The sequence below is a fragment of the Chamaea fasciata genome, unplaced genomic scaffold (genome assembly GCF_029207755.1).
Source record: "Chamaea fasciata isolate MVZ Bird 193981 ecotype frontalis unplaced genomic scaffold, bChaFas1.0.hap1 SCAF_12, whole genome shotgun sequence".
NCBI lineage: Eukaryota > Metazoa > Chordata > Aves > Passeriformes > Sylviidae > Chamaea > Chamaea fasciata.
This window is the reverse complement of record NW_027094097.1, coordinates 324,513-350,925: the sequence shown is the minus strand read 5'-3', so window position 1 is coordinate 350,925 and position 26,413 is coordinate 324,513. Positions and strand designations below refer to the sequence as shown.

The window sequence follows — 26,413 nt, the reverse complement described above, 5'->3', positions numbered from 1 at the left end:
AGTGCCACGCCTGATGGGCGCCCGCCGGTGCCCGCCCCCGGCGCGGCGGTTCCGGCAACGCGGCGTTCCGTCGGGTGCTGTGGCCCGGCCGCGGGGTCCTCGGCTCGCTGAGGGCCGCACGGCGGTGGTGCCACCGCGAGGGAGGGTCGGATCAACGTCCGGCCCGGGCGCGGGTCCGGTACCGCAGCCCTCGGGTAAGCGGGCCCAGCGGCCCTTCCGAGCGGGCACCCCGATCCCGCGGCGGCGCTCGGTCGCCCGCGAGGGGAGGCGGCCCCGAGCCCCCGGGGCGGGGCGGTGCTCCTCTCGGCAGGTGCGCCAGTTCAGAACGCGCGCGGTGGGTTTAAGTTAAAAGCGAACCCGTGCATTTTGGCCTTGCAGGGTACGCGAGATTCCGGGGAGCCTTGTGCACCGGCACAAGGGCTCCCGGTGAGCTGCCAGCGGAGGCGGCCGGGGGCAGGCGAGCCTCGCTGCAGGCACGGATGAGCTCCCTCGGGCGGCCGGGAGTCACGCGTCGGGCTGGATCCATGGCAAACAGGTGAGACGCCTCAGGTAATGAAAAGCCGGCGGCTGCGGTCTGCGGGCAGCCGTGCCGGGCCGTGCCCTCGCGGTGCCCGGCCCCCGTGCCCGCCCTCCGCCATCTTGCCCGTCCGTCTGTCCGCTGCCCTTTGTCTGTCCGCGGCTCCCGGCGCCCGCGGCGGGGCCGGGTGAGCCGGGCCGGGCCGGGCCGGGCTTGCCGCCCGCAAGCGGCGAAGCGGGCCCCGCGGCGGGATCTCCGCTGTCAGGGCCGGCCTGTGTGTCCGTGCTGTCCGGTCGGGGCCTCGGGGGCCCGGGCAGGGTTCCCGCCTACGTCCCGATGCCGGAGGAGCCGCATCCCTTTGTCTGTATTGCCCGGCCGCTTGCGGGCCCGGTCCTTCCTGCCGTCTCCCGTGTGCTGGGACTGCTGGCTGGATCCTGCTGTCTGGGGAGGTTGCCGAGAGCTTCGTGTCCATCCTTCTGAGAAGACTGATGGGAGCTCTGTGTCCATCTGGCAGTGCGAGGCTGACGGGATCCTTTTGTCCGTCTGTCTGAGAAAGCTGCTGGGATGTCTGTGTCTCTCTGTCAGCGAAAGGCTGATGAAATCCGTGTGTTTGTCCCTCTGAGGAGGCTGATGGGATCTCTGTGTCCATGTGTCTTGTGGGAAATGGGTTCAGCTCCTCCTTTTGTCTGTCTCTCTGAGAGGACTGCTGGAAATGCCACCTTCCTCTGTCAGTTCAACAAGGATGATTATTAGGCTGCAGGAATGGGCAGGAGGGAGAAGGGTGTTGGGACTGAGGTTGCAGTAGTTTTTGAAGGGGACACTCATCTTTCGGGGAGGGGTCATGTTTGCTTAGACCTTTGCCTGAGAACTGGGTAGGACTGCCCATGCACAGTGCTTTGTGACATGCTTGTGGATGGTGTTGGATGCTGGCCTGGAATCCAGCTGTGGTGATGCAGAGCGATACCAGCTGTAGGCAGAAGGGTAGAGAATGACCCTGGGACAGCCAGCGGAGCTTGGCCAGGGACTTGGAGTATTTCTGTGAGGTGTGTGACAGACTCTTCTCTTCTCAGATGAGCCCTCTGCAGAGGGGAGGAACACTCTCTGCTCCCAGGTCAGGGAAACATGTCCCGTCGGAAACAGACCACTCCTAACAAAGTTCACTGTGAGTATGATGTTATGCAGCATTGTGGGACTCTTGCTCTGGCTGGGTTGTGGAGTGAGGTGGGGAGGAGTGGAATGATGGGAGTGATGGAAAGGGACAGCTTGTGGGGAGTGGTGGTTACTCATGTTTTGTCTTAGGATGTGTAAGGAGAGGAACTGAGCTCTGTGCATCATGGAAGCTGTCTGTCCTGGCATAGCAGGACAGGGATGGGCTTGCACAAGCAGCTAATGCTGTAAAGGTAGGTGTGTATGTGCAGGGCCTGTAGCTGGGCTTTGCATTCACACTGTCAAAAGTACAAGTTAGAATACTAGAAAATGTGGCTTGGTTCTCTGGCCTCTTTTGGGTGGCAGAGGAAGTTCTGTGCAAGGTGGTTGGAGCATGCTGGCTAAAAGCCAGCAAGTTCTGGGTTTTGATCTTCATCCTACCACAGACTAAGCTGACTGGCCTTGGGCACGTTACTTAAGCTCATTGTACTTCAGTTTCCTACCAGATAATGAAATAAAGCCATTTGCTCTTTCCTGTCAAGGAATGGGTGATGGCCAATTAATTTACAGGACAAATAAATGCTGTCTGCCAGATCATTCCTGAGCTGAGGTGGTAAGATGGATCTTTGTTTCTCCATCATTGCCAAGCAATTATTAGCATTTATTTGACAGTGGAAGGGCTGAAGATGCTGTGCATCAGCACTTCTTGTGGGCAGGCTATAGCCAGGCACCAGTGGAGCTGGGAGACACAGATGGAGGTTTGGCTGCAGAGGGGAAACCACACATATATAGCTTTTGTTTGGCAGCAGAGGGTATTCGAGGGGCCTGAAACTATGCCCTTGTTCATACCCAGGTTTGTGACCGGAAACATGCCTGGAATTTGGGCTGCAATTAGGAAAAGAGGTTTCCATTTCTGTAGATCTGTGAGAGCAAGGCTGCTGAGAAGGTCTTGTGTTGTTTTTGGCTGCAGTAGCTGTCAAGAGTATGAGACAGAGCTGAGTGCTGCAGCCCTAACACTGCCTCACTGCTGGTGCTGCTGGCTTGTATGTCTGTGTGTTTGTGTGCTGCTGCTGTGCACAGGTACGCAACAGGCATCCGTGCATGCTGCTCTCTGTGCAAGGGAAACACTGGGCTGGAGCTGACACCTTGCACACTTGGTGAGTGCACTGGGAGGAGCTGCCTCTGTCTGTGACTTGCAGCCCCGCTGGCTGGGCAGCTTGGCAAAGCCAGCTGAGCTGTCCATGTTGGCCAGAGCGAGGTTCTCAAGGAGTGTGGCTTGTGGCACCTGCATTGCCTTGTGCTCTCCAATTCCTGCTTCTGGTTGCTGGGTTCTACAGTGGGCAGAGTATAGGTGTAATTTGTCTGATAGTACATTAGTGACTTTGGAGTTGTCGTTCTAAGAGAAATTTGGTATGTCAGGTATTTTGTTCTGTGATGCCAGTAACGTGCCTTGTGTCCACACACTTCTGTTTCTGAGAGTGGCCAGGTATAACTGCTGCTGTTGAGCTCAGGTTTATGTCATGTATGCACTTAAGCTGTCTCCCCTGGGCCGGAGTCAGGATCTCTTGAGTATGGAAACCAAGCACTACAGCAGCTCTAATGGTGCAGATAGAGTTTCCATGGTGTTTAGCTGGGTGCTTTTTTCCACTTCACTGCATAAGGGTTATGTTCTTCAGAAGCTTGTACTATGATATACAAAACTCTACATATCACAAAATTCAGCTGTGCACTGTTTTCACAGTGAACGTTGTTTTTTATCTGCAATACAAATGATTATATCTCCAGTCTTGCTTTCGGAGGAAGCTGTCTGACAAACACGCTACCAGGGGCAGGAGGTTATAGCATCAGGTATGCCATGGAGTGGAATTCTGGGACCTGTTCATCTCCTTTACATGCAGTATGTTGCTACAGAGCAACTGCTCAGCAGGAGCCATCGAGAGCAGCAAGTAGGACCACAAGGAAATAAGGGGACCAAGAGATACCAGGAACTTGTCAATGGTGATGTCATCACCTTGGGATGGAAAATCTTGTCTGTCTTATGATGAACACCACGAAATCGTTGGGACTTCTCTGTCTACCTAGCCTGCTGTGTGTCTGGAGGGCCCAGAAATGCCGTGCAGTGCCCTGACGAGGATAATCGGAGAAAACACCGGCTCCAAGAACGGGGTGAGCCAGCAGAATGAGGAGTCAGGCTGAGACATAGGAGACACGTTACTGGGACTTCTTCACAGGGACTGCAGTGGTTGGGAGGAGAGGAATGAAAGGGACAGCAGGTATGCAGCTTTTTACGCAGTTGCCTGCCGCTGGGGTCTGATTTGGCAGGCTACGGGGCTGGGGAACTGCCTTTTGGATTTGCATAAATACGACTGTGCATATATGACTGGACAAATTTGATGGGAGGATGGTGCCTTCTTCCTTGCATGGCCACTCCATCTTCTCTTCCTTCTTGGACTGACTAGGGCGAGTGACAGCTGCCGATCTCTTCTCCTTGGCTTGCTTGGTGTCTCCTCTTTTCAGGATTACTTTCCAGGCTTGGCATGGCCCTCATTTCACCTTGCTCTCACAACAACATGGTTTGTTGTCCTCCCTGAGGACAGAATCACTTTGGTTGGCAAGCAGAGCAACCAGCTAGGAGATTGTATGGTTACAAATCAAAACAGTTTTAAACAGAAGTTGATATATAAGGAAATTCAAAATAATACTGGAACAATGATAAAAATTGTGGTAAAAATTATCACAAAACTTTCTGTACATGATAGCCAGTTTTAATTGTAGTCATTTCCCCTGCAGCACATAAGTAGCTCTTAAGAATAAAATTTTATTTTGCCATGTGGTGCATAAAAAACACACCTGACAAACTGCTCACAGCAGTAATAGTGGAAAATACTTGTCAAAAATAAAATGCAGTTAGATTGTTTATGTGGAGATACCTTAATTGATTCAATTTGGTCTTTACTTTCTCCCAGAGTATGCAGTATAAAAGTATAAAAACTCTAAGCAATACATCTGTTCTTGCATTCATCTGTTACTGCGCTGTCACCCCATCAGTCATGGACCACTTGCTGTCTTTGTGCTTGCCAAAATTTGTTGCAGGTATTAGCATGCACTTCTCTCTCCCTGCTGTCCGCAAGCTGCTTTGCCTTCTATTGCTTGTGCCCTCTGCAACTGATGCTTATTTTAGAGCTCTGGAGAAGAGCTTTTGTTAGTCAGATTAATTCCTGCTTCCGAGCTCTATTTATCATGGTTCCAATATCCCATTAATCCTCTATTTCCTTCCCCCTCTCTCTAACACACACATGTTCTGTGCTCTTTGGTGTTCCTTGGATTCTCCTGTCTATAATATTCCCATTTTGAAGGAAAAGTATCTTGCAAGAAATAGCATCCAGCATTCACAACCGAGCAGAAATGTTACTTGCATCGAATCCCTTGGTTCTGAAGGGGTCCGTGGACTGCCATTGTTAACCCTTTCAATTGTGTTGTTTTTCATTTCAGTAACCACTACAGCAGTGTGGACAACCCAGAATAGCCATGGGGCAGGTGGAATAGATCCACAGTGGTGGAAAGACTTGCAAATTTCAGGTCCAGGAACACAGAGAAGACCTACATGAACAGGGACTTTTAATTGATGTACAAGGAGGGAATAAACTGACTCATCTCTGAGATAACTTTCTGTTTAGGCAGGAAGTCAGGAGAATGATGTAGTCCCTTTGGATTTTGTTTTGTGGATTTTGGGGTGGGAGTTGTTTGTTTCTGTGTTTATTTTCCAGAACACCTGAGAGTTATCCTGCATTCATACAGTTCAAGAAGGGAAGTGCTCAGGGCTGATACCCCAGCAGACCCTAGCAGTCATGCCTGTTCATGTTACACAGTACCACAGGGCTGTCCCCTACCTCCACCACTGCTCACCAGGCATCCCACTCATTCACAGCAGTATGGAGAGGAGAATGGAATACAAAGCAGAGGCATTTGTGTGATCTCTCTTGTCCTGCATCAATAGCTGTTTGTAAACAACTACAGTGACTTGTTTTGGTGTTGTGGTCAGCCTGCAGCCCTTTTTGTATTTAATAAAGAAACTTCTGGAGAAGAGTCTGTGAATTCACTATTGAGCATAACATCCTGTACTGATGGCAGTGATCCTAAAGCTGTTGCCTGTCTGACTCCTCTTCCAAATGAATGGAAGTGTACCTAAAGTGTGGTGGAGGTGGGAGTGTGTCTGTTTGTGAGCATGTGTGTGCAGAAACATCAAAAGTATAACCCTGGACCTATCAAACATTCCAGCTGTGAAGCTTCATCAAAGTAGGACTTAGCCCATCAGTAGATGATCAGGACACTCTTTCCTAAGTTCAGTTGTACACTATTATTATAATACATAAGAAATTTTGTGCAAGTGGAAGACAGTATTTTTCCACATTTGCCTTTCACAGCCCCATGATGCTTTTAGATACAGGCTGGGGAGGATGCACAGGACATGGCCTGCTAACAGCACGGGTTTGGTTAACAACTTGCATTGCTGGTGGTAAGCTGGTGGTTCTCTGCGCTGTGCTGAGTCAATGCTCACTGGGATTTGGGGGAGTTGTACAGAGGCTAAAGGCACACACAGTTGCTCTCAGTTACTGTGAGTGATGCCAGTGTTCCTTATGTGAGGAATTCCTCCTTCTGTCACCTCAGCTAAAGATCCCAGTTCTTAAATCCTTCAGGCTGTCCGTGTGGTTTGTACAGCTGAGCAGGAAGCTGCCCTGCCTTTGGACTCCAGGCTGCCTCTCAGTGGGCATGTGATCTGTCTGAGAGGGAAAAGGGGGAAGAAAACAAACATGTAATTGCTTCCACAAGCAGCCTCAGTGGCATTTGGGAATTCTGTTTTGGAACTCTGTCAAAGGCAGCAGCACATCTCCCATCGTACTTTTTACATCTGTTCTGTAGGTTTCCTCATTTCACCATGCTTTCTCTTTCTCTTGCAATGCTTTTTTGGTCTATGGACTTTTATTCTGGTGGTTTGTGGGTTTCTGCTTCTTGGAGAGGCACTGGAATTCTATGGTGTCTGCTGTTTGTACAGTCTGTATCTCAATCCCATCAATGTGAGGCTGTGGTCCAGACATAAAAACAGCACTCCAGGCAGGTCATGGAAACCGTTCAGTGCTGGAATGGCTTCTCAAGGGGTGTCACAGCAGTCATGATGATCCCTGCTGCTTTCAATGACAAGTAGACTTGGTGCTCCTCAGCATCTCTCCTCAGGCACATGGATTGTGTTCTCAAATCTCCTCTACAGCACCCTTCTCACATTTCTGAAACAGAATGATGAAAGCCTTCAAATGCTTTTGGAAACCTGCATGGGCACATTGGGAATTAAAAGTCTTCTCTCACAGTCTCAGTGAAACTTCTGAAGGTCTTTGAAATCTTCCATAAATTACAGCTTTTTAAAGCCCTGCCAAAATTGCAAGGTGGGCCCCAGGGGGAAGGCAGTATGAGTGAGAACATGGAACAGCACTGGCTGAAACAGTTCAGCACATGGGAATGCACCTGTCCTTGTAACAGGACTGGTGCTCTCTCTCAGGAGTTCAATTTCCTGGTTATGCTTGTGTCAGCTGTGACCCTTTACCAAAAGGTAACATTGCCTTCTGAAAGCTAGGTTTTGATTTTATGTGAAAAATGCACTGTGTTTCCTTGGCATTCTCACATTTGTGCTTTGAATGGTTCTTGAGCGCTTACAAATCAGTTGATAAATACAACCCAAAAGCCAGCCTGCTGGGAAGTTCAGCACCTTTCCCAAGCCTCCCAGCTCATCCACTGGAAAAGGTAAAACACGACCACAGCTGGAACAATGTAATTTGTTTGCTTTAACATGAAAATTAATGGTTGCCTTTTATTGTTATTCTCTGGAACCAAAACTACTTTGAGCAGGGATTGGTGTAAGAAGTTTTCATTCAGAGCACAAATAACTACTTTCTTTCAAGGTGTTTGCCGTCTCCCATTGGGCTGAGGTACTAGTGCTCCCTGCTTTCAACAAAACAAATTGTTTTGTCCTAAACATGCATCTCAGCTCTCTGGGTTCATTCCCTTAGGTTCCTATTCTGAGCACATGAAGTGCCAATGAGCTTTATTTTAACGAGAGCAATTCCTGGGCAAGGCAGGGTAGTTTTCTATCCATCATATACACAGGAGAACACCAACTCTGAGCATAGACACTTTCTGTAAAGGCAGCTTGTCCTCATTCGTCCTGGGCTAGAAGAAGGTGACAGAGGATGCCAAGGACAACCCCTAGTTTTCATATCACTGTGGAAGGCAGGTGAGGTACCAGGCACTTAGGATGGTGCTATTTTTGTGCAAAATGCCTGCTATACCTGGGAATAAGACTTAATAATTTAGAAGAGCTATACAGTACTATCCCTGATTTGGAATACTGTCATAGTCCCCAGGGGCTTCCCTCCACCCTGAACTGTGCCGTACGATATTGGTGGATAGCTTGGCAGCAGCAAGTCTCACCTGGCTATTTATGGCAGATACATGGAGTCACAGGTATTTTGTGGCTGGAATGGCGTGTACGTAGTATGTGAAGGGCAGCCCAGTGCTGCCCATTGCCACTAGTGAGACTCTTCTACATCCAGGCACTGGACTCACATCAGCAGGTGCCAGAGGCTGGTGTGGCAGGGTAGGCAAGCAGAGAAGTGACCTAAGTGCTTTCCAAGAAGTGACTCCAGAGGTTCTGCACAGTGCAGGTGAGCAGCCCCATGCCTGTTGTATTTTCGGCAAGCCTTGGTGGTGGAAGCAGTGGAACAGCACCAGTCTGACTCTTTGTCTTTGTGGCTGCTAGGGGAGCAAGTCTTTGCAGGGCTGGAGGAGCAAGCCCGCCAAGCCATGATGAAAAACAACTTTCCTGGAACTCTTGGGGACCAAAGAGCAACGATCCGTCCACTGCAAGAGCCTGACTCCAGCAGCAGTGAGTTCTGCCCCTTCCAGTAACACCAAGGTAGTAGACTGGCGAGGCTCTGGGAAGGGGTGAGGCTGAGGGCTGCACAGTGTGTGTGGCTCCTCTGAGGACCATCTTACCCAGCTCCTCCTCCAGGTTAGCCCTTTGCTCCAGTGCAGGACTTGGTCCTAAGGAGCAGACCAGCACAGCACAGACTGGGCAATGCCCTGGGACCCAATCCCAGGGTGGGAACAGCAGCAGCTCTGGCTGAAGGTCTGGAAATTGTCAAGCAAGGCAGTGTAAGAGGCTATGCCCAGGGACTCAGGTGCCCTAGACTGAGTTGAAATGGAACCCCTAGTTGGAGGGGTGGGCAGAGGTCCCTTGTAATGCTGGTCAGGACAGTTAATGCCCATGAGTGCCCTCAGGGACCTGACACTTGGAATAACTGTTCTGCCCATTTCAGGTGGCAGCGATGATGAGGAAACCACTCAGGATGAAGTTTCTTCCCATACATCTGAGGAAGACGGCTCAATGGTGAAAGTGAAGAAGGAATTAGAAAATGTTGAACGACCTGTGGCTGGAACCCCACTGATGAGAGAAAATGAGGCAAGTGTGTACTGGCTCTGCACTCACCATAGCCTCCTGGGAGAGACAAGGGTACTGTCTAAACATTTCCTCTCCCCATCATGTTTCTTTATCTTTCTCTCCCTCCCACCTCCTCCAAACAATGTCTCCTGGCAGGAGGAAAGGGTATGAAGAGCTTTTGGCCGCCTGGAACAGGAAATACCAGCCACAAACTGGCCAAGATGTTTGCAGAGTGCATCCCCTTCCCTTGGTTCTGGTGCCATTCTCAGATCGGTTTCCCCTTGCCACAGAACAGGCCCCTAGAGTCACTGTGCTGGCAAGAACCTGGGTGCAAGTGAGGCTGTGAGGCCCCTGCCTCTCTCCATGAGATGCAGGGTTTGGCTCAGAAGCTATGTGAAGGAGGTTTCTTTCAGATGTGAAGCACCCAAACCAGCCCTGGCACGACTGGGCACACAGCCCCCGATGTGGCAGCACTGGGAGGAGCTGAGGAAGGGCCGCGTGCCTGCGGGGGCTCTGTGTGCCTTACACCAAAGTGGCTGTTCCTCCCCGTAGGTGCCTGAGAGTTTGAACGCTGAGCCCATGCTGGGACTGTCACAATGCCCCCTCTGCCAGCTGGAGTGTGGAAGCAGAGATCAACTCATTGCACACGTGTACCAGGTAGGGATAGTTCCAAACTATGGAGTGTCTCTGGCCTGAAGCCTCAAACCCAGAAACAAGTCAAAGCACAGAGTAACTTTGTTCTGGTCTTTGCAACCACAAAGAACTGAGTTTCTAGCTAGGATGTGACTGAAGTTTACAGCTGTAAACTGTGTCCAGGGGGTGCCCGGGGGAAGGAATTAGCAAGGCCCTAGTCTACAGATCTGAAAAACATAACTCTATGCCAAGGCAGTCTCTGCAGGTATTTCAGGCTGAAACCAGGCAGTTCCTTCAAACTAAACATGGAAGCAATTTTTACATCATTCAGTAAGAAACCTTACTCCTGATCATTTATTTTATACTTCATTACAGTTCCTGTAATTACCCATGAGAATAGCTATTCTTAAAAATTATTCCAGTTTTGCAAGAAATCTGTGGAGAAATCATAGGTTTTGTTGTCAGTGCTTTCTTCATAGCACATCAAAGTCTGTAGCAGAAGGTATGAAGCAGAACTGAATTGGTCACTTACCTGTACCAGTTGTCTTCATCTAAGTGTTTCCTCACCAGCATCCTGCCTTGCTCTTAATTGAGTCATGCTTTGTCCTGCACCAGCAGCTCCTCAAATGCATTCCTGAAAACAAGGGTCAGGTCTTACATTCCAAGTGTTTTAGCCTTAATTTTTTCTCCTGCACTGGAGTTGAGCCGTAAAGGGGTTTCCTCCTTGTTTGACCTGTCACACCAAATTACTTGTCTTGAGCTTGGTCTAAAAGCTGGCAGACAGAGGTTTAGTGGTAAAGGGTTCCCATTCCAAGAGGCTGAACAGAATGGTTTGAGCTTGCCTTGGACTGGGCAGGGTGCTGGGCAATGTGTAACTACCACCGGAGTGGTTGTTTTGCAGCACACTGGAGCGGTGGTGAGTGCCAAGAGCTACCTGTGTCCTGTGTGTGGCAGAGCCCTCAGCTCCCCAGGATCCCTTGGGAGACATCTCCTGATCCACTCAGAGGACCAGCTGTCCAACTGTGCCGTTTGTGGAGCACGCTTCACCAGCCACGCCACCTTCAACAGGTCAGGGTCACCCTGGCCAGTGAGTGGGCTAGGGCAGCACACTAAAGATTAGGTGGGTTTCCTTGGATGACTCAGAAGTTGTGGCTCTGGACCCACTGAGGCCTGTAGGACAATGCTTAACACCCTCAGCGAGTGAGATTCTCTTGATCCCTTCCTGTCTGCAGCTCTGCATCCTCTGCCAAGATATCTGCAAGCTGTGCTGGTAAAAGAATCTTTCTTAGCACTGTGCAGAGATAGAGAAGTGCAGAAAGCACTGTGGGCTCTAGTCACTGGAGAACAATCCACCCCTTCCCTTGCCCAGCAATCCATTGGTGTAAGGCTGCACTATGCAGATGTGTTCATCCTGTCCAGAGCAGGACTACAGGCAGAGACCAAAATGTTCTTTCTTTGTGTCCTGCCTAGTGGGAGATGATCCACTGACCAGTGGAACGGGGTAAAAGGAGAAATTCAGAGATGATGGGGAGGAGCAGCCTGCCGGTTTATTCCCACCCTTGCACTTTTCCAACCCAGACAGATCCTGCTCTGGGCTAATGCACTTCCTTACCCTGGACAGGAGAGTGCTTTGTTTTAGATACTGAGACATATGTGTGGGCAAATGGTCTAGCAGAGGCCTCTAGCAGAGCCTTCTGAGGGCTGTAGTGGGAGCATTGCTCATGGCAGTCCGTGGGCACTCAGAGATGGGGACTCTGCCCACAGCACCAAGCCTCTGACTCCGTTCCTCCTGCTTTGCAGTGAGAAGCTGCCAGAGGTGCTCAGTGCGGATCGGCTGCCAGCACCACAGAGCCAGGGCCCCTCCAGCGCTGAGGGTAAGGATGTTGCTTTTTGCACCCCTGTGTATCCTGCCGGCATCCTCCTGGTGTGCAACAACTGCGCAGCGTACCGTAAGCTGCTTGAGGCACAGACCCCCGGCATGCGCAAGTGGGCCCTGCGGCGCCAGAACGAGCCCCTGGAAGTGCGGTTGCAGCGCCTGGAGCGCGAGCGCACAGCCAAGAAGAGCCGGCGGGACAACGAGACGCCTGAGGAGCGGGAGGTGAGGCGCATGCGGGACCGGGAAGCCAAGCGGCTGCAGCGCATGCAGGAGACAGACGAGCAGCGGGCACGGCGGCTGCAGAGGGACCGGGAGGCCATGCGCCTGAAACGCGCCAACGAGACTCCCGAGAAGCGACAAGCCCGGCTCATCCGGGAGCGGGAGGCCAAGAGGCTCAAGCGGCGCCTGGAGAAAATGGATATGATGCTCCGGGCACAGTTTGGCCAGGACCCCTCTGCCATGGCCGCTTTGGCAGCTGAGATGAACTTTTTTCAACTGCCAGTGAGCAATGTGGAGCTGGAGAGCCAGCTGCTGGGCAAAATGACCTTTGATGAGCAGAGCAACAGTGCGTTGCACTAAACCACAGCCAAGAACTTGTGCTGCCTTTGCTGCACCTGCCACATGTGCACTAGCAGGCGTCTGCACTCAGGGGGCTGCTGTGGGTCCCTGCCTGACCCTCCCTGACAGGTGGTTCTCGTTTTCCTCTGAACCCAGGAGGAGAACAGAGCTGAGAGATCCCTGCCAAAGCAGCTCTGGCGGGAGCAGATTCTGACGACAGTCTGCTCTGGGGGCCAAGTCACAGCCTGTGACAGAACAAAAATAAATTAATGTATTAATTAACATTAATCAATGTTCATATGTATTAGTCCCCTTCCTTTCCTTCTGTGCTTTGTCCTGTTTTTGGGCCCTTGCCCCGTGAATGGGTCTAGGCTGCTGCAGTTCTGTAGGTGAAACCCACCTCAATAAAAAAGGATCTTGTTTACTGCAGCATGAATTACAGAACTGAAGACAGACAGTCCACAAGTCCTCCAGGAGGAAATCCTTTGCAGTTTGTCCCCATAAAAAGGAAAAAAAGAAGGATGTCCTTCTGGAAATGCCTGTGCACACCCTTTTTTTAAACATCGTTATTACATATTTAATTGCAGTAGCATCCATGGAAACACTAAGAAACCTGAAGTCCTGTTTTAAGATACCCCATAGAAACAGGGAAAGAATGGCTGGCCAAGGTAAACAAATAGCAAACAAGTTTGCTGCTTTACTCAAAAGTTAATTTTCACTTAAACAGCATTTCACAGTTTGCAAGTGAGCGACTTGATTGAATGGTAAATAATAGAGTAACTAATACTCTATTTGCTAATAGAAATCATTATTAAAACTATGCAACTGTGAAAATTATATCTAGGCATCTTTAAACTGCAGAAGGCAAACCAGCGGCACAGAAGGACTCATGGCAGGGCAAAGAAGTGCGCTCTCCATTATTTGGACTCTTTAAGAATAAGCACCTGAAAATGCATGATGTAGCTTCGTGGTTTTTAGACATCAGCCCACCAAAAGCCATTGTGCCACACTTCTGTGTTCTGTAGCCTGAAAATCCCTATTAGCTCCATAGGATTTCCAGTTAAGGTCTAGAGTAATACAGTGGTTCAAACACCTTGGGAAGTACTGTCTTCTCTCTGATGGCTGTTCCTCTTCAAGTCAGAAATGGGGACCACAAGAACACTACTTGAGATCAGAAAAGTTAAAACAAGAAGCAAAACCTTTTTATCAAACTACTTAAACCCTCATTTCCTCCTCATTTCTCAGTTTGAAAAACGTTTGATTGCAGTCCTTTAAAGCCCTAGTTAAAATAGTTACCTTCAAAATGCATAATGTTGCATTTTTCTGGCAATAATGAACCGCTCTCACAGCCAGCCCTGGGGTGCTGCTAGGAAACAGCATTGAACCTTTTCACTGCGAGTTTTCTCCACCTGCCACTGCAACATCTAGTTTCCTCCCTGTACAGAAGCTGTTTTAACATGAAGTTCATTCATCAGGTAGAATTGACACCCAGGAGCCACCCCTGCTGTAAAGGAGCTGTTCAGTTCCATGTTCCTTTGTTCATATTCTCCTTTGTTCTCTCATCTCTCACTTTTATCCTTACTTCTGTTCGTTTTCATACTCAAACCCCCAGTTTGCTTCTGGCAGTATCTGCTTTTGCTCTGCCTCATGTTTCGCTTGCCCAGCAGAGATGTACCTTTACTCTGCAACCTGCAGCTGGTGCTTTCCCTGTAGCATCACTGACACCTTATCTTTATTCCAAGGGGTTCAGGAGAGACCACGTCAGTATCTGAAAACACAGAATTATGGCTTATAATCTGTCACCCTCTATCTTGACCTTGACATGAGTCTCCAGATCACTGTGTAAATCCAGAGAAGCCACATGCTAATGACCACTGATACTGCAGACAAGCAAAAAGTCTCAAACACCAAAGGAAAAGCTATTGGTTTATATATATATATATATATATATATGTATATAGATATATACTGTGTTTACAGAGTCAACAAGTTAAATGCAATATTCATAAAAGCATTAACAATAAAAATACAATCTGTTTGTAGGCAAGTACAGACTTAAAATGGTAAAACAGGAAAAAGGATCTCACCAAAGTACAAATATACAGTACAAATTGATTTATTTAAAACAGTTACAAAAAAAGCACAACAAAATAGAGATTATCCTTAGAATTAATGCTTTGTTAAAGATCAGGTAGGAGGAAAGGGGCAGGGACAAAGTTGGAGGGGAGCACCTGACTAGTTCTAAGGCTTTAGATACACTGCATCGATTACATGTTAATACAGCCATATACTGGGGGTTATAGTGAGGGGTCAGCACTTATCTACAAACATCTCTCTGCCTCAGGGCAGCCCAGCCAGCTCCTCCGTGTCTCTCTCTCTCTCTGAGCAGACCCTCCCTGGCGCTAAGGTGCCATGAAAGCCAAAAACAACTCAAGTGTGCCAGGGGCATGTTGGCAGGGTGGGCAGCAGCAGCCTAGAAGGACTTTAGGGGCAATTCTGTCCTTGATGGACAGGTGTGAAGGCCATGGAAGGGCCTGGACCATCAGCATTTTAAACTATATGTGGAACACCCTGGGCCAAACTGTACAGAATGTGTATTTGTAGCTGTCTTAGCAGCTTCTGACAAGTGTCAGGCTCTAGCACAGCTTGAAAGACAAGGAGCAGTTGTGAGTGATGCTGGGGAAAGGCACATGTGCTGCTGTGGGCAGGAACTATCATTTGGGCTACTCCAGCTGCTGTAGTTTCTTCTACAATATTTTCTGAGTAACAAGGATTGTTAGTTCTCTATGGGACAAAGTGACTTGAAATGTAGGGTGGGGACAGGGACACTTAATGTGAAAAGTGCAATATAAAAAGCTGCTCAGCAGCTGGAAGGGGAAGGCAGAGGGGCCTCTGCAGCTTCCTTCCCTTCCAGACAGAGCTTCCTCTGCATAGTCTGGTAGTGACGAGTGCTCAGTGCTGTGAATGCACAGCCCAGAGACAGGCTTGGCTCCGCCGTGCAGCGAACCCGAGGCATGTTCCATGCGATGGGACAGACGGCTACAGACACCCATTATTGCATCCCACGGACTCCTGCTACAGAGCACGAGCTGGACAAGATAAGGGCCTCCTCCTCCAGGCAGGACAGACCACAGCTCTCCTGCCCTTCACAACAGCAGCAGGAACATGGTATATTTCTCTGAGAAGTCTGTCACATCTCTGCCAGCAGAAAAGCCCAGGTAACCATCTCACTCTGCAGTGTCTTCCTGGCTTTATCTCCTCCTCCCCAATAAACCCAAGAAATAAAAGCCTCCTCCATGGGCTCATTCACAGCCTTTCTCCCTGCAGCAGAGCCTGTCTCAGACACTCCTGGTCCCAGGAGAGCCTCAGTGCTCAGCACAACCACCACTACAGTGCTAAGCCATACAGCCCCAGCCAGTGAGGACAGGTTCCCGTGATACCAGTACTGCTGAGCTGGGCTGGAGAGTTGCCAGTGGCCCCCTCCTGCCCACCCTTTGGGGCAAACAGCCAGACACACAGATTCTTCATCTCAGTCCCCCATCATGAGCTGTGCTTCAAACCACCGCTTCCAGGGAAGAGCTGGCAGCTGATATATACGACAGCGGGACTGACAGGAGTCTGGGTAAAAGCACCAAGGTCCAGTTCACCCTGGCCTGTTCCACAGAGCTCAGGACTGCACCCAACAGAGGTGCAGCAAGCCAAAGTCCAGGTCAGCAGCCAGGTAAACAACAGGGCAAGCACCTTCATAGCCTTTCACCTGCCTACGGTACAAAGCTATTTAAGCCACACAGCATCTTGCCTCATTTGTCAGTACTGCCCGTTCAGACCACTGCACAGTGCAGCTGAGATGGAGGAGTGACAGTAACACACATGGTGTAAGGCAAGTTCTCCAAACCCTCACTCTAAGACAGACTCTGGTGCTCAGAAGACACTCAAGGGGCTCTGCACCCTCCGCTGCTCAGACATTGCCTCTGTGGTGTAACCAGCCCCTCTACACCTGCCGTATGTGTGCAAGATCCCTTTCTCAAGTGCCTGTCGCAGCCCTGAATTCCTCTGCATGCACCGTGCATGGAACAGCCGTGAGAACCTGCGCTCCTCCGCCTCCTGCCTTTGGCCACAGACACCTCAGATATCCTGAGCATTAAGTACTAATTACCAACATTAACGGAGAGTTTTATGTAGAAAAGTTCAGTCAGCAGGAGCTGTGACACCCCCAGGTGACCAAGGGGCCCAGGTGGACACTTGAGTGACAAATGGGGCTGTGAAAACAGCACCTGTTCCCTCAGCTGCTGCGCCCGAGGAGGCAGAATCTTCACACAACATCACTGTGACGTCACACATCCCAAATGCAGCTGATGAAAGCAGAAGTAGTGTGTCATTTGGGAGCAGCTACGTGTGATACAGGCAGCATCCTCATTCTGGAGAACCCCATGAGGCACAAAAACTTAGGCATGACTAGCACACGTCTCACCTAAGGTGAGATGTCCTGGTGGGGGCATTTTAAAGGCAACAGAAATGGCTAGCAATGTGCTACGAAAACACGACTGAGGCCGGGATAGAAGAGACATTCCAGAGACTAACTTGCCTAACACACAGGCAGAGCACGTGTCCTTTGCACAGGCAGCAGAAGCCAACCAGTTACAGGACACACTCCTGGGGAGTGCAGAACAGCCCTGAGACAACACCACTGCAAGGAGAGGTGCTGACACACACCATCCTGTGACAGAGAGGAGTGGTGCCCCACGAGTCAGGCACACATGACAAATTTCAGGCAGATGAAAGCAGGGAGACAGGAACAACATTAGGACTCTGCACACTAAGAAAGGCCCCCTCCAAAGCCTGGTCCTAGCACAGAGATGGGCATCTGAACGCAAGGAATACTCAACCCAGGTTAAGTCAGTGAAAACAGTTTTCTCACCAGAACAGTGACTATTCTTTATCCTAGCTGAGCAATGGTGTCATAACACACCGTCAGAGGGCAGATTAGTGTAACTACCGGAGCCTTCACTCAATAGAGTGTTATCACCACAATCAGGTATTCATATACAATTATATTAAATCTCACCATGAAAAAGACTACTCTTGATTTTACCACATTGTTCTACAGAGGAACTCCAAAGTGAAGCATCAGAAAAACTAACACAAAACGATCCCAAAATGCCCTGTGACAGTGATATTTTTAGAGTCCGTACATTAATTATAGAATTGTACTTAGCACAAACTTTGTACCTTGCCTGCACATGCACAAACGTTTGTCTCTTGTCTAGAGCTTATTCAGGAAACTGCCTGCAGGGAAGGATTAGCCATCTGGAACATTTTTCTGACTTAATTACAAAATAGCATCGGTCTTCTCACAAAAGAAGAATGTTTTCACCCTTCCCTAGAGAATGCTGAATATACTTTGCTCCAGATTAAAAAAAAACCCTAAACCAATAAAATACCCAAACCCAAAATTCAACCAAACAAAAAAATCCAATCCCATTCGTCCCTAGGTTAAGCCTCTGCAAAAGCTATAAACCCAGGAGGGTTTTTTGGAAGTTATTAACATGGAAAGAAAGATTTGATTTGGTGGCAAAACAACTAAGTAGACTTTATAGCAGGAAACAAATGTCTCCCATCCCAACTTGTGTCCCATCTCAAGTGCTCAAGTTCCCTATTCACCTGCACCCAAGCCCGTCCTTTTGGTCCTTCCTCTTGAATTTCTGTGATTCTTTCAAATCTGTACATTCTTTGCAAGAAGAAAGAGCAGTTGGATTCAGTGGAAGAGACATTAATCAGAACCACCAGAGAAGCACCTCCATCCTGCCCTTGAGAGCTCCATCGGTGAACGGTCCTTTTAAAGTGCATGTGTGAAGAAAGGGGATGCTGGGAGTAAAGCCCCCAAACTCCAGTGGGGACCCATCTCTCCCCATCATGAGAAAGGAGGAATAAAATCTTCAGCAATTTTATCTGCTACCTTAAGCCAAGTCTGCCCTCCTCATCTCCCTACCTGCCCCGAATGCTCGGCCCCCGCCCCGCAGGGAGTCAGTTATCCCAGGAGGTGGGAGAAAGCCCCAGCCTCCAGCCTCTGGAATGCTCTCATCACACACTCATGAGCACATCCCTGCTCCCACCCCAGCTGGCCTGTCGCTGCTCCCTGAGGCACTGGAGCCCTCCTGACTCCCCAGGAGGAACTGGTCAGCCATGGAACTGGAATGGAGCCATTCCTGCAAGGCAGAGAGCAGCCTTTGCTGGTGAGCCTGTGACAGAGTCTGTGCAATTTCTCCACCTGATGGTGAGGCTCACCTGCTGTGGCTGCCCTAGCTCATACCTCCAAGGGATCATTTCCCTGCATTTGAACGCCCTTCAATAGACAGCTTGACCTCCTGGGGAATGAAAGAGGGACGGAGCAGAGAGGGCCGGGGCTCCTCTGCCTGCATGCTGTATCTTTGGAAGCCTGGGGCCAAACTGTACAGACTGCCAGCCTCAGGCTGAGAAGATTCTGCACAAGAGCTCTGGGCCGTGCTGGTTCTATCTGCGTGGCTCTTCCTTTCAGCAGCTCTGTCAGATGGCTCTCTGGGCCCCTGAGCTGTTCGTTCCAATCTCTCCCTAGCAGATACCAGCTGATCCGTGAGAGGGGAGTTGGCCTGAGAAGCAGAGTTGCCATTCATGCTCTGTAAACTGATTGATATGCAGACATCCCCCACTTGCAGCCTGTGACAGGGCAAAGCAAAGAGCTGAGCAGTCCTCCCGGGGCTGCAGGAGGACCAGCCCTGGCCATACACAAAGAAGGGGTGCTCCGGGGGCACATCAATGCTCACTTTACTTTGTTGCTCCCCAACCACAAAATGCAGTGTGACAAGCCCAGGCCACTGGCTTTCCTGAATATCCACCACAGTGCTGGAGTCGATCTTCAGGCCTCCACTCACCTCCGCACTGCGAACAAAGTCTTGAGTCTGCAGGTCCTCCACCCGCTTCAGCTCTCCCGTCGCCAGCTGGATGATGGCTCCTTTCATGAAGTGAGAGGGCAGCTGTGAGGAGCTGGGTGGCTGCAACTGGGCCACCTCCTTTTCAAGCACATTTCCTCGAGCCTGTGCATCTGGGCTCTCCCTCACCAGGGCTTCTGAAGTGGAAGACCTGACAGGCTCAGATCCAACGGGAACAAGTACTGGCTTGCCATTGGCTATCACCATTCCTTTGGCTAACTGTCTCTGTCTAACAGTTTCTTCGGGGGACATTCCACACGGGCTCCGGGACTGGCTGCTCCCAGCTGCAGCCCTGTCTGTGGTGTTCCTCAGCATGTCTCCCTGCCCATCAGGGATTTTATGGCAAAGGTTCAAAGGGCTCGGGTCATCTTTCTTCTGGGCTGCCAGAACATTATAATCCTGAGATGCCAACACCCCCACCACCCTCTGAACCTCCAGATCAGCGTCTGGGGTGCTCCTGTGAGTAGGCACAGAGATCTCTCTTCCCAGCATCTGGTAACTTGGAAGGAACTGTCCATCGCCCATACATCCTGTGGCAGCTCCTGGGGGCAGACAGTCCTCAGCTGCACTGCTGGCAGAGTCCACGGCCTCGCTGGGCCTCCCGGCCACACTCTGCTCCAGGGGCCTCTGCCCACCATTGGCTGCGGCCACCTCTGAGCTCAGCTGACTGTCCTGCTGAGGAGACTCCGGGCTCCCACCTGCCACAGGTGCCTCATAGGCTGAATACCCTGGTGGGAGGCGGGACATCTGATAATAAACAGGAATTCTCCCCGGTGCCATGTCCAGTGGTTGGGGTGCAGTGTGGTGCTGCATCTGCCCAGGAGAGGCTGCAGAGGCAGATTTGTTGAAGCTGTGGGTGGGAGAGGTAGTCTGGGGGGAAGGAGCAGCTTCTTCTGTGAACAGGGAGGCATATGGCACAAAGTGGGGGACGTGGGGAGCAGTGAGGTTGGTGGAAGGAGACAGGAGAGGACTGGGCAGGAAGGCAGGAGGGACGGCATAGGGCACCGTGTAGTGGGAACCGATGAGCTGCAGGGAAGCCGAAGGGATCTGTGCATAGTGGATGGAAGGGAAGGGCACTGCCGGATGCTGGATGATGGGTGAGGTCACGTTGAAGGCAGGGGGCAGGGGGCTCACGTTCACCACGGGGTGCAGGCCCGTGGGGGAGAAGGTGGCAGGCGGTGCTGCCACTTTGTAGAGCATCCCGTACTGGTCCACCGTCAGCCCCGCCGCCGCCTCGGGGGCCTCAGCAGGACCGTAGCGCGGTGCGGCGGGAGCCGGCCGAGCCGTGCGGGCCCACTCGGGTCCCTCGCCCGAGCCCTGAGCTCCCCCCGCCCGTCCCGCCTCGGTGCCAGTGTTGGCGGCGGCAAGTTCCCGCTTCTTCGGCGGGAGACACTCCTGGCTGCGCTCGTGGCCCGCTCTCATGGCGCCCCGCGGTGTCCCGGCAGCCCCGGCCACGACGCTCGCTCATGGGGGCACCCACTGGGGCTGCCACGCGCGGGCTCCTGGATCCGCGCCGCCGGCCGCCGCCTCACCTGTGCCAGGAACAGAGGGAGCCGTGAGTCCCAGGCCAAGGGCAGCCCCAGCCCCGGGAACGGGCAGGGCGACGGCCCCTGGCCCGGGGTCGGAACGCCGAGGACAGAAGACGCCCGAGCCCGTTCGCCGCCCCCAGCCCCGGCCCCAAAACCCTGGCCGCGCTGCCGCGCACCCCTCCCGTTACGCGTCCCGCGGGCCCGCCCGGTGCCCGCCCGGTGCCGCCCGGTGCCCGCGGCTCACCCGCCATGGCCCGGACCGGCCCCGCGGGCCCGCCCGGTGCCCGGACCGGCTCCTCCCCACCCGTGGCGCGCGGCGATGACGCGTCGCATGTCAATGACGCGCACAGCGCCCGCCGGAACTGCTCGCCGTTGGGCGGGGGTCGTGACTCTCCGCGCCCGGATGGCGTCACGGGGCGCCCATAGCGCCGTTGCTGTGGCAACCAGCTGCGTCCGCTCGGGGCTCCGTCCGGCCCGGTCTGCGGGACGTGCCGGGGCCCGGCCGCACAGCGCCGGTCACGCAGCGCCGGGCAGCGTGGCCCGGCTCCCTTGCGGGAGCCTTCGGTCTGAACGCGCCCGTGCCCTCTCTCGCACCCCCGCAGTGTCCGGCCGGCCCCGTGCTGCTGGCCGGGCTCCGCGGGGTGCAGTTCCTCATCATTCGGTGATCGTTAATGTGACATAAGGTTCCGGAAGTGGGGACAGGAGAGCTGCCTGGGGCGGGGGTGGCTCTGTACCCGCTTCCAGAGACGCCCCATTTACTGCCGCACACTGAGCTCCCCCCTCGCCGGTGGACGTTTAAACAGTGCGAGATTCCCCGGGCTGGGAGCGGCTTGGCCCCTCCGGCCTCGGAACCCCCCGGTCCCGGAACCGAAGACACGGCCGACGGGTCCCGCCCGGCCCCGCCGTGGGGAGCGCGCGCTGCCGGGCCCGCCCCGAGCGCGACGTCATCAGGGGCTGCCACGGTGCAGACGCACCTGCCTTCTGAGACCAACCTCACGGGTGCTTCCGCTGAGAAAAGTAGTGCGAGCGGCATTTTCCGTCCCTCCACCGGCGGTGCCGTACCGCCCTCTCGCCATCCCCGCCCCGTTCCCGCCGAACCCGGCGCGGCCGCGCTCCCGCCCACGATAGGGAGAGCCTGAGGGGTCGCGGGGAGCGAGCCGGTGCGCGGATCCCTCCGCCTGCGGTATCGGTGCTGCGGCCGCGCCGCCGCCATTTTGAATGCCCGGCTCTGTCCGCCGCTGCTGCCGTAGGGACCGGCCCGGTGAGTGGGGCAGGTTCGGGCCTCCGCTGCCCGCGCCGCGCCTCCCCTGACCTCCAGGTCCCGCCGCCTGGGGCCCCGGGAGTGCTGCGGCCTCTGTCCGCCCCGAACTCCGCGGCTGGGCCTCGGCCGCTCTGCCCGCGAGGCCGGCCCGTGCCCTCTCGCCGCCTCTGCCCGGCGGTCCGGCCGCTTCCAACTCCGCCCGGCGCCCTGGGGCCTCCTGCTCGGGCGCCGGGAGCGGACCGTGCCCGCCCTGGCCGTTCTGTGCCCGGAAGACGGCGGTGCGGGTCCTGCCTTGGCCGCGGTGCCCGGAGCTCGGGGGCAGCCCGCGGCTGCGGCGGGGGCGCAGACCTCAGGGGCTGGTTCGTGCCGTGGCCCGGGGCCGTCCTGGGAGCAGCCGGCTCCCCTTGGTCTGTTACCGCCTAGGTTGCACAAGCGCTCCGACCGGTCCAGTGTCTGCAGTACTTGCCGTTCGTGGGGTTTAATGGAAGCAGGGCATGTTCGGTGTGGCTAAAGGTATTTGCAGTTATCTGCTCTCTGACGGCTGATCTGTAAGGGCGCCTTGAGTCCCTTCTTCAAGGCTGGTTGAGTTCTCGCACGTGCTATAAGATAAATTATAATTTATTTCATAGTAGGCATTATTTTTAAAGTTTACAGATGGAACAGGTGTGTGTTTTATTATGTTGAGAGTGATGCGTAAAAATACTGAGTGACAAATTTCAGTTTCTCATGCTTGAAATATTAACGGGGCAGCACAAAATCCCAGTGGAACATCTTTGAAAGGATAACAATGTCACAAGTGTGGCCAAAAGGCGTTTGGTCCGTAGTGACTTAAACAGTAAAATATATGTGTTTTCCCCTGTAAATGCAGGGGAGTCCTTTAGGGATGCACCTCGCATCCTACATTTAAAATAGCAGAGAAATTTGTGCTGTTTCATTTCCCCCCCCCCCCCCCCCGTTTTTTTTTGTGTGTGATTCACTTCTGTGTGATAAAAGCACAACAACTTTTTGTACCCGTTTCCCTGCTACAGGCTTCTCTAAAGTACACTTGGTATTTTTTTCTTTTGTTTGTTTGCATATCACATTCTGTTGCCAAATTCTTTCTTTTGTTTGCTTGTGTGCTCTCTGGTGTTTAGCGCTGGATTTGAAAACTTTTTGGGTACTTGAGAGCTGAATGAAGGTTGGAGATTTTATGGGGTTTTTTCTGAGGAGTTTGGTGTGAACACTTCCATTCTTCTGTGCTGGGAGGAGGAGAGAAAAGGTATTTGGATTCCTGTTTCTTGGGAAGGGAAAAGTAAGTCTTGGGTAGTTGTTTTTTTTTTGTAAAGGGATCTAGCTTATGTGTTTCCAGTGTGTAAGATAACTTTCAGATTTCCTCCTTTTATGATAAAAAAGCATTTTCCTCCTTCCCCCCCCCCCCGCCCCCCTTTCTTTTCTGTTCCTGTGAATGCCGATCTGTTTTCCTGGAGGTGGCACGGTAGAGGTGGAAAGATGCTGTAGTACCTTTGTAGTGTCCTGTGGAAGATTAAGGGATAACAGAAATTTTCTGGTTCTCGTGGCTCCTTAGTGTGCAGCGTTTTGCAGTGGCGTCAGTGCACAGTGAGGTTAGTGAGTGTCAGCTGTGGTGTGAGGAGGTTGTGGACGGTTGTGCACAGGAGTCCAAGCTGGCTGTTCTCAGGCACTCACAGCCCACCCTGGTTGGTGCAGTTCAGGTGTGTAATGTCAGCTGTCCAAGTGTTCACACAAATCTTTACTGCTGCTAAAAGTGGCGGCACTCGGTAAAGCTGCTTGTGCCTCTCCAGTGTGAATATCTTTATTTGTGAGCTGGCCCTGTATAACTTCAGGGGATGGATTGTTTGATCTCATCACATTTTTTAATGGTAGAGCAACTTCTTCTGAATGCAGGTGATGCTAATTTGTTTTAAATGGTACTCAGCTATTCTCTGGGAAAAAGGGTCTGTTCTGCCTTGGTAGGAGCATTACTTCACTGGAGGAGAGTTTTGGAGTTAATAAGTAAACATATGATGAGGCTGTTACTTGAAAAACAGAGCAACAGTAATGTGAGTACAAGTGAATATGCTGATATCACAGGTATTAGTGCAACCTGTATCTACTGTTTGACAGAAATGCTCTGGGTAAAATCAAAGATTAGAACTTCCTAGGCCATAGCTGAAGTTATGTGGTTTGTTGTAAAGTTTATATTAATGAATGTAAAAATGTGGCATCTTGTCTTTCATCTGGCGTTAGCTAGTACAAAGAAGGGTGTGGGGTTTTTTTGCCAAAGTAGTGGCTTTTTAAAATTTTATTTAAAGTTTAACTCTGCAGGAAAGTGAACAGGAAGTAAAATAGCCAGATTACCTCATAGATTAAACTAGTGAGGAAATTAGAAGCAGGTGATAAATACAAAGATAATGTAGGTCGGTTGTCACTGAAGTATTGAAACAGAAGCCAGAAAATCTGGAATTCTGCTTGTATCTGTTGTGGTGATCAGCTATATAGCTGTGCTGCTAATTTTTTTTCCTACATTTTTTAGCTTCTTTAAAAAAAGGGGAAATATTTATTTTCTTTTTTGGCAGTTGTTGAGGTTAATGTTTGTACTGATTGGGAGCTCAGTGTGTCTTTTGAAGGCAGTGCAGGCGTTGCTGGGTTTGGTGTATGTGCACAGTTGTGTAGGAATGGGATCCCTCATCCCAAGTGACTTGTGCTGTGGGACCATGCAGGGAGCGGGGAGGGGTCTGCAGGGGGTTTGGCTGGGATCTGTGCCGTGTCCTCAGTCTCTGTCCTGCCTCTCCTCTTCCTCTCAGCCCTTAGCAGCACTGAGCCTTCTTGAATACTGTTGTGCTGCATTTTTGGTGGGGTTTTTTTTCAGTGTAACTCAAAGTGGGACCATCTCTTTTTTCAAGACTATTTTTTGCTCTTGTTTTGGGGTACTTTTTTCTTATTTGACCTCCCTCTCTCTCCTCCAGCTGTGTCTGCATAAAGGAAAGTGTCACTCTGATGCCTTCTCTTATAAGAATGCATTTTGAAGCCCCCTGCTGACTTAATTGCTTTCTGATTTTCTGATATTGCTTTCTAGTTCTCTATTGCATTCAATAGTTTTTTTCCTCATGGGAGATTGTCCCACTAAGCATGTTACATGGTAGGTTGCTCTTTCTCTCAACTCGTTTGTGTTGCCTTTGCCCTTCTTGATGATGATGGTGCTCCTTGCTTTGGTGTTTATTGTATAAATAGTTACAGTAGTTTAATATTTATTGTTATCTGTATAAATATTGATAATACTAGACCATATACCAATATCTCTGCATTTGTCGACACCTTCCTCTCTACTTGGAGAGTATGTTTCTGGTTTTACTCCTAATACATTTTTCTTTTGAAGTGTCTGATAGAAGTGGGAAGCCTACTGATAGCAGTGTGGAGGTGAGACCATCAGTATTGGGTCTCAACACGGCAATTACTCCTTTCATGGAGTCTGGACAGATCCTCTGCTCTTGTGTGTACTAGGTTGGATTCCGTTGTACCTAAGCAAGGAGGGAAGTTCTGTTATTGTTTTCAGTTGGGAGTTGGGTCTGGCTTTAGTTGTGTAACTTCCCAAAAGTTGGGGTTGCTTGAGGAGTGTGATTCCTTACACGTGCGTTGGGGTGGAGCAACTGGCGTTGTGTATTTTAGATGTGTTTGAAATGTGTGCTGCTTCAAGCTTGGGGTGTTTTCCAGACAGAACTAAGTTCAGAAATGCTGTTTACAGGAGAAGCTGTAACTTGGTGTCTATATCACCACAACTGAAAATTCAGATAATTTCCCCAAACAGTAGATGTCTTCTGTGAATAATTCCATTGATTTTGATGGCCTTTCTGTCTTAATGTTTCCAGAATTCAAGGCTAAATAATAATATTAAAATGTTCAATGTCTGATAACTTGTCCTAAAAAAGTTTTAAAACAACCGTTAGTTTTTAAAGTTTTGTTGTCTTAGAGACATATTAGATATTTTAGACATAAGCTAACATTTCTGAATAGCTTCCAGAGGACACGTTCTCAACTCAACATTTAAGGACCGTCCTTTGTCTTTCCTATGCAATTCCTGATAGAGGAATATAGTTTGACTGAAGCACTTGAGCATTTTCAAGGTGGGTTGTGGTAATATTAGGTGTGTGTTTAAATATAAAAGGTGACCTATCTTATTTGAATGTGACTGTATTCTAAGAGAGACTCCTGGTAAAGTTCTATACTCAAATATTTTTGGTACAATGGCCTGTTGAATAAAAGCTTTAACTTTTGAATGTGACAAGCTTCACTAGTAACAGACCATAAAAGAGGAGAAAATAGTGATTTATCAGTACAATTTAAATGAAAACTAAATGTTTTAATACATGAAGATTTTTTGTTTGGGTTTTTTTTTTCACTTTTGGGTAGTAGGAATGAGTTACACAAAGAGAAAGAATGCCTTT

The 26,413-nt window shown here is 50.8% G+C and overlaps 3 protein-coding genes across 8 annotated transcripts in view; 2 read left to right on the top strand and 1 right to left on the bottom strand.

The window, feature by feature from the left end:
- Nucleotides 1-36: 36 nt before the first annotated feature.
- ZNF821 (zinc finger protein 821) lies at nucleotides 37-13,311 on the top strand. Of its 3 annotated transcripts, XM_066194296.1 has the most exons (8): nucleotides 37-194; nucleotides 379-535; nucleotides 1,588-1,679; nucleotides 8,472-8,597; nucleotides 9,031-9,173; nucleotides 9,705-9,809; nucleotides 10,687-10,853; nucleotides 11,586-13,311. In XM_066194296.1, exons 3-8 carry the CDS (start codon nucleotides 1,640-1,642, stop codon nucleotides 12,238-12,240), a joined length of 1,236 nt encoding a protein of 411 aa, XP_066050393.1. In that variant the 5' UTR covers nucleotides 37-194; nucleotides 379-535; nucleotides 1,588-1,639; the 3' UTR covers nucleotides 12,241-13,311. The 3 variants fall into 3 exon arrangements, with proteins under 3 accessions (XP_066050393.1, XP_066050394.1, XP_066050395.1); XM_066194297.1 differs by lacking the exons at nucleotides 37-194; nucleotides 379-535 and adding an exon at nucleotides 1,817-1,917 and having other exon boundaries at nucleotides 1,591-1,679; XM_066194298.1 differs by lacking the exons at nucleotides 37-194; nucleotides 379-535; nucleotides 1,588-1,679 and adding an exon at nucleotides 8,327-8,376.
- On the bottom strand, nucleotides 6,837-21,019 carry ATXN1L (ataxin 1 like). 4 transcript variants are annotated; one of them, XR_010722768.1, is made up of 4 exons: nucleotides 20,958-21,019; nucleotides 19,128-20,716; nucleotides 10,318-10,419; nucleotides 6,837-6,945 (listed from the first exon to the last, which is right to left on the bottom strand). XR_010722768.1 is itself a non-coding variant. In XM_066194293.1 (3 exons), exons 2-3 carry the CDS (start codon nucleotides 20,604-20,606, stop codon nucleotides 10,408-10,410), a joined length of 1,491 nt encoding a protein of 496 aa, XP_066050390.1. In that variant the 5' UTR covers nucleotides 20,607-20,716; nucleotides 20,958-21,019; the 3' UTR covers nucleotides 10,277-10,407. The 4 variants fall into 4 exon arrangements, 2 of the variants coding, with proteins under 2 accessions (XP_066050390.1, XP_066050389.1); XR_010722767.1 differs by lacking the exon at nucleotides 6,837-6,945 and adding an exon at nucleotides 10,141-10,220; XM_066194293.1 differs by lacking the exon at nucleotides 6,837-6,945 and having other exon boundaries at nucleotides 10,277-10,419.
- Nucleotides 21,020-21,847: 828 nt separating this feature from the next.
- The window catches only part of AP1G1 (adaptor related protein complex 1 subunit gamma 1), a 35,584-nt gene continuing 31,018 nt past the window's right edge, over nucleotides 21,848-26,413 (top strand). Inside the window, exon 1 of the mRNA XM_066194240.1 lies at nucleotides 21,848-21,974. The gene's annotated coding sequence lies outside the window, so the exon portion shown is untranslated. The remainder of the gene's footprint in view (nucleotides 21,975-26,413) is intronic.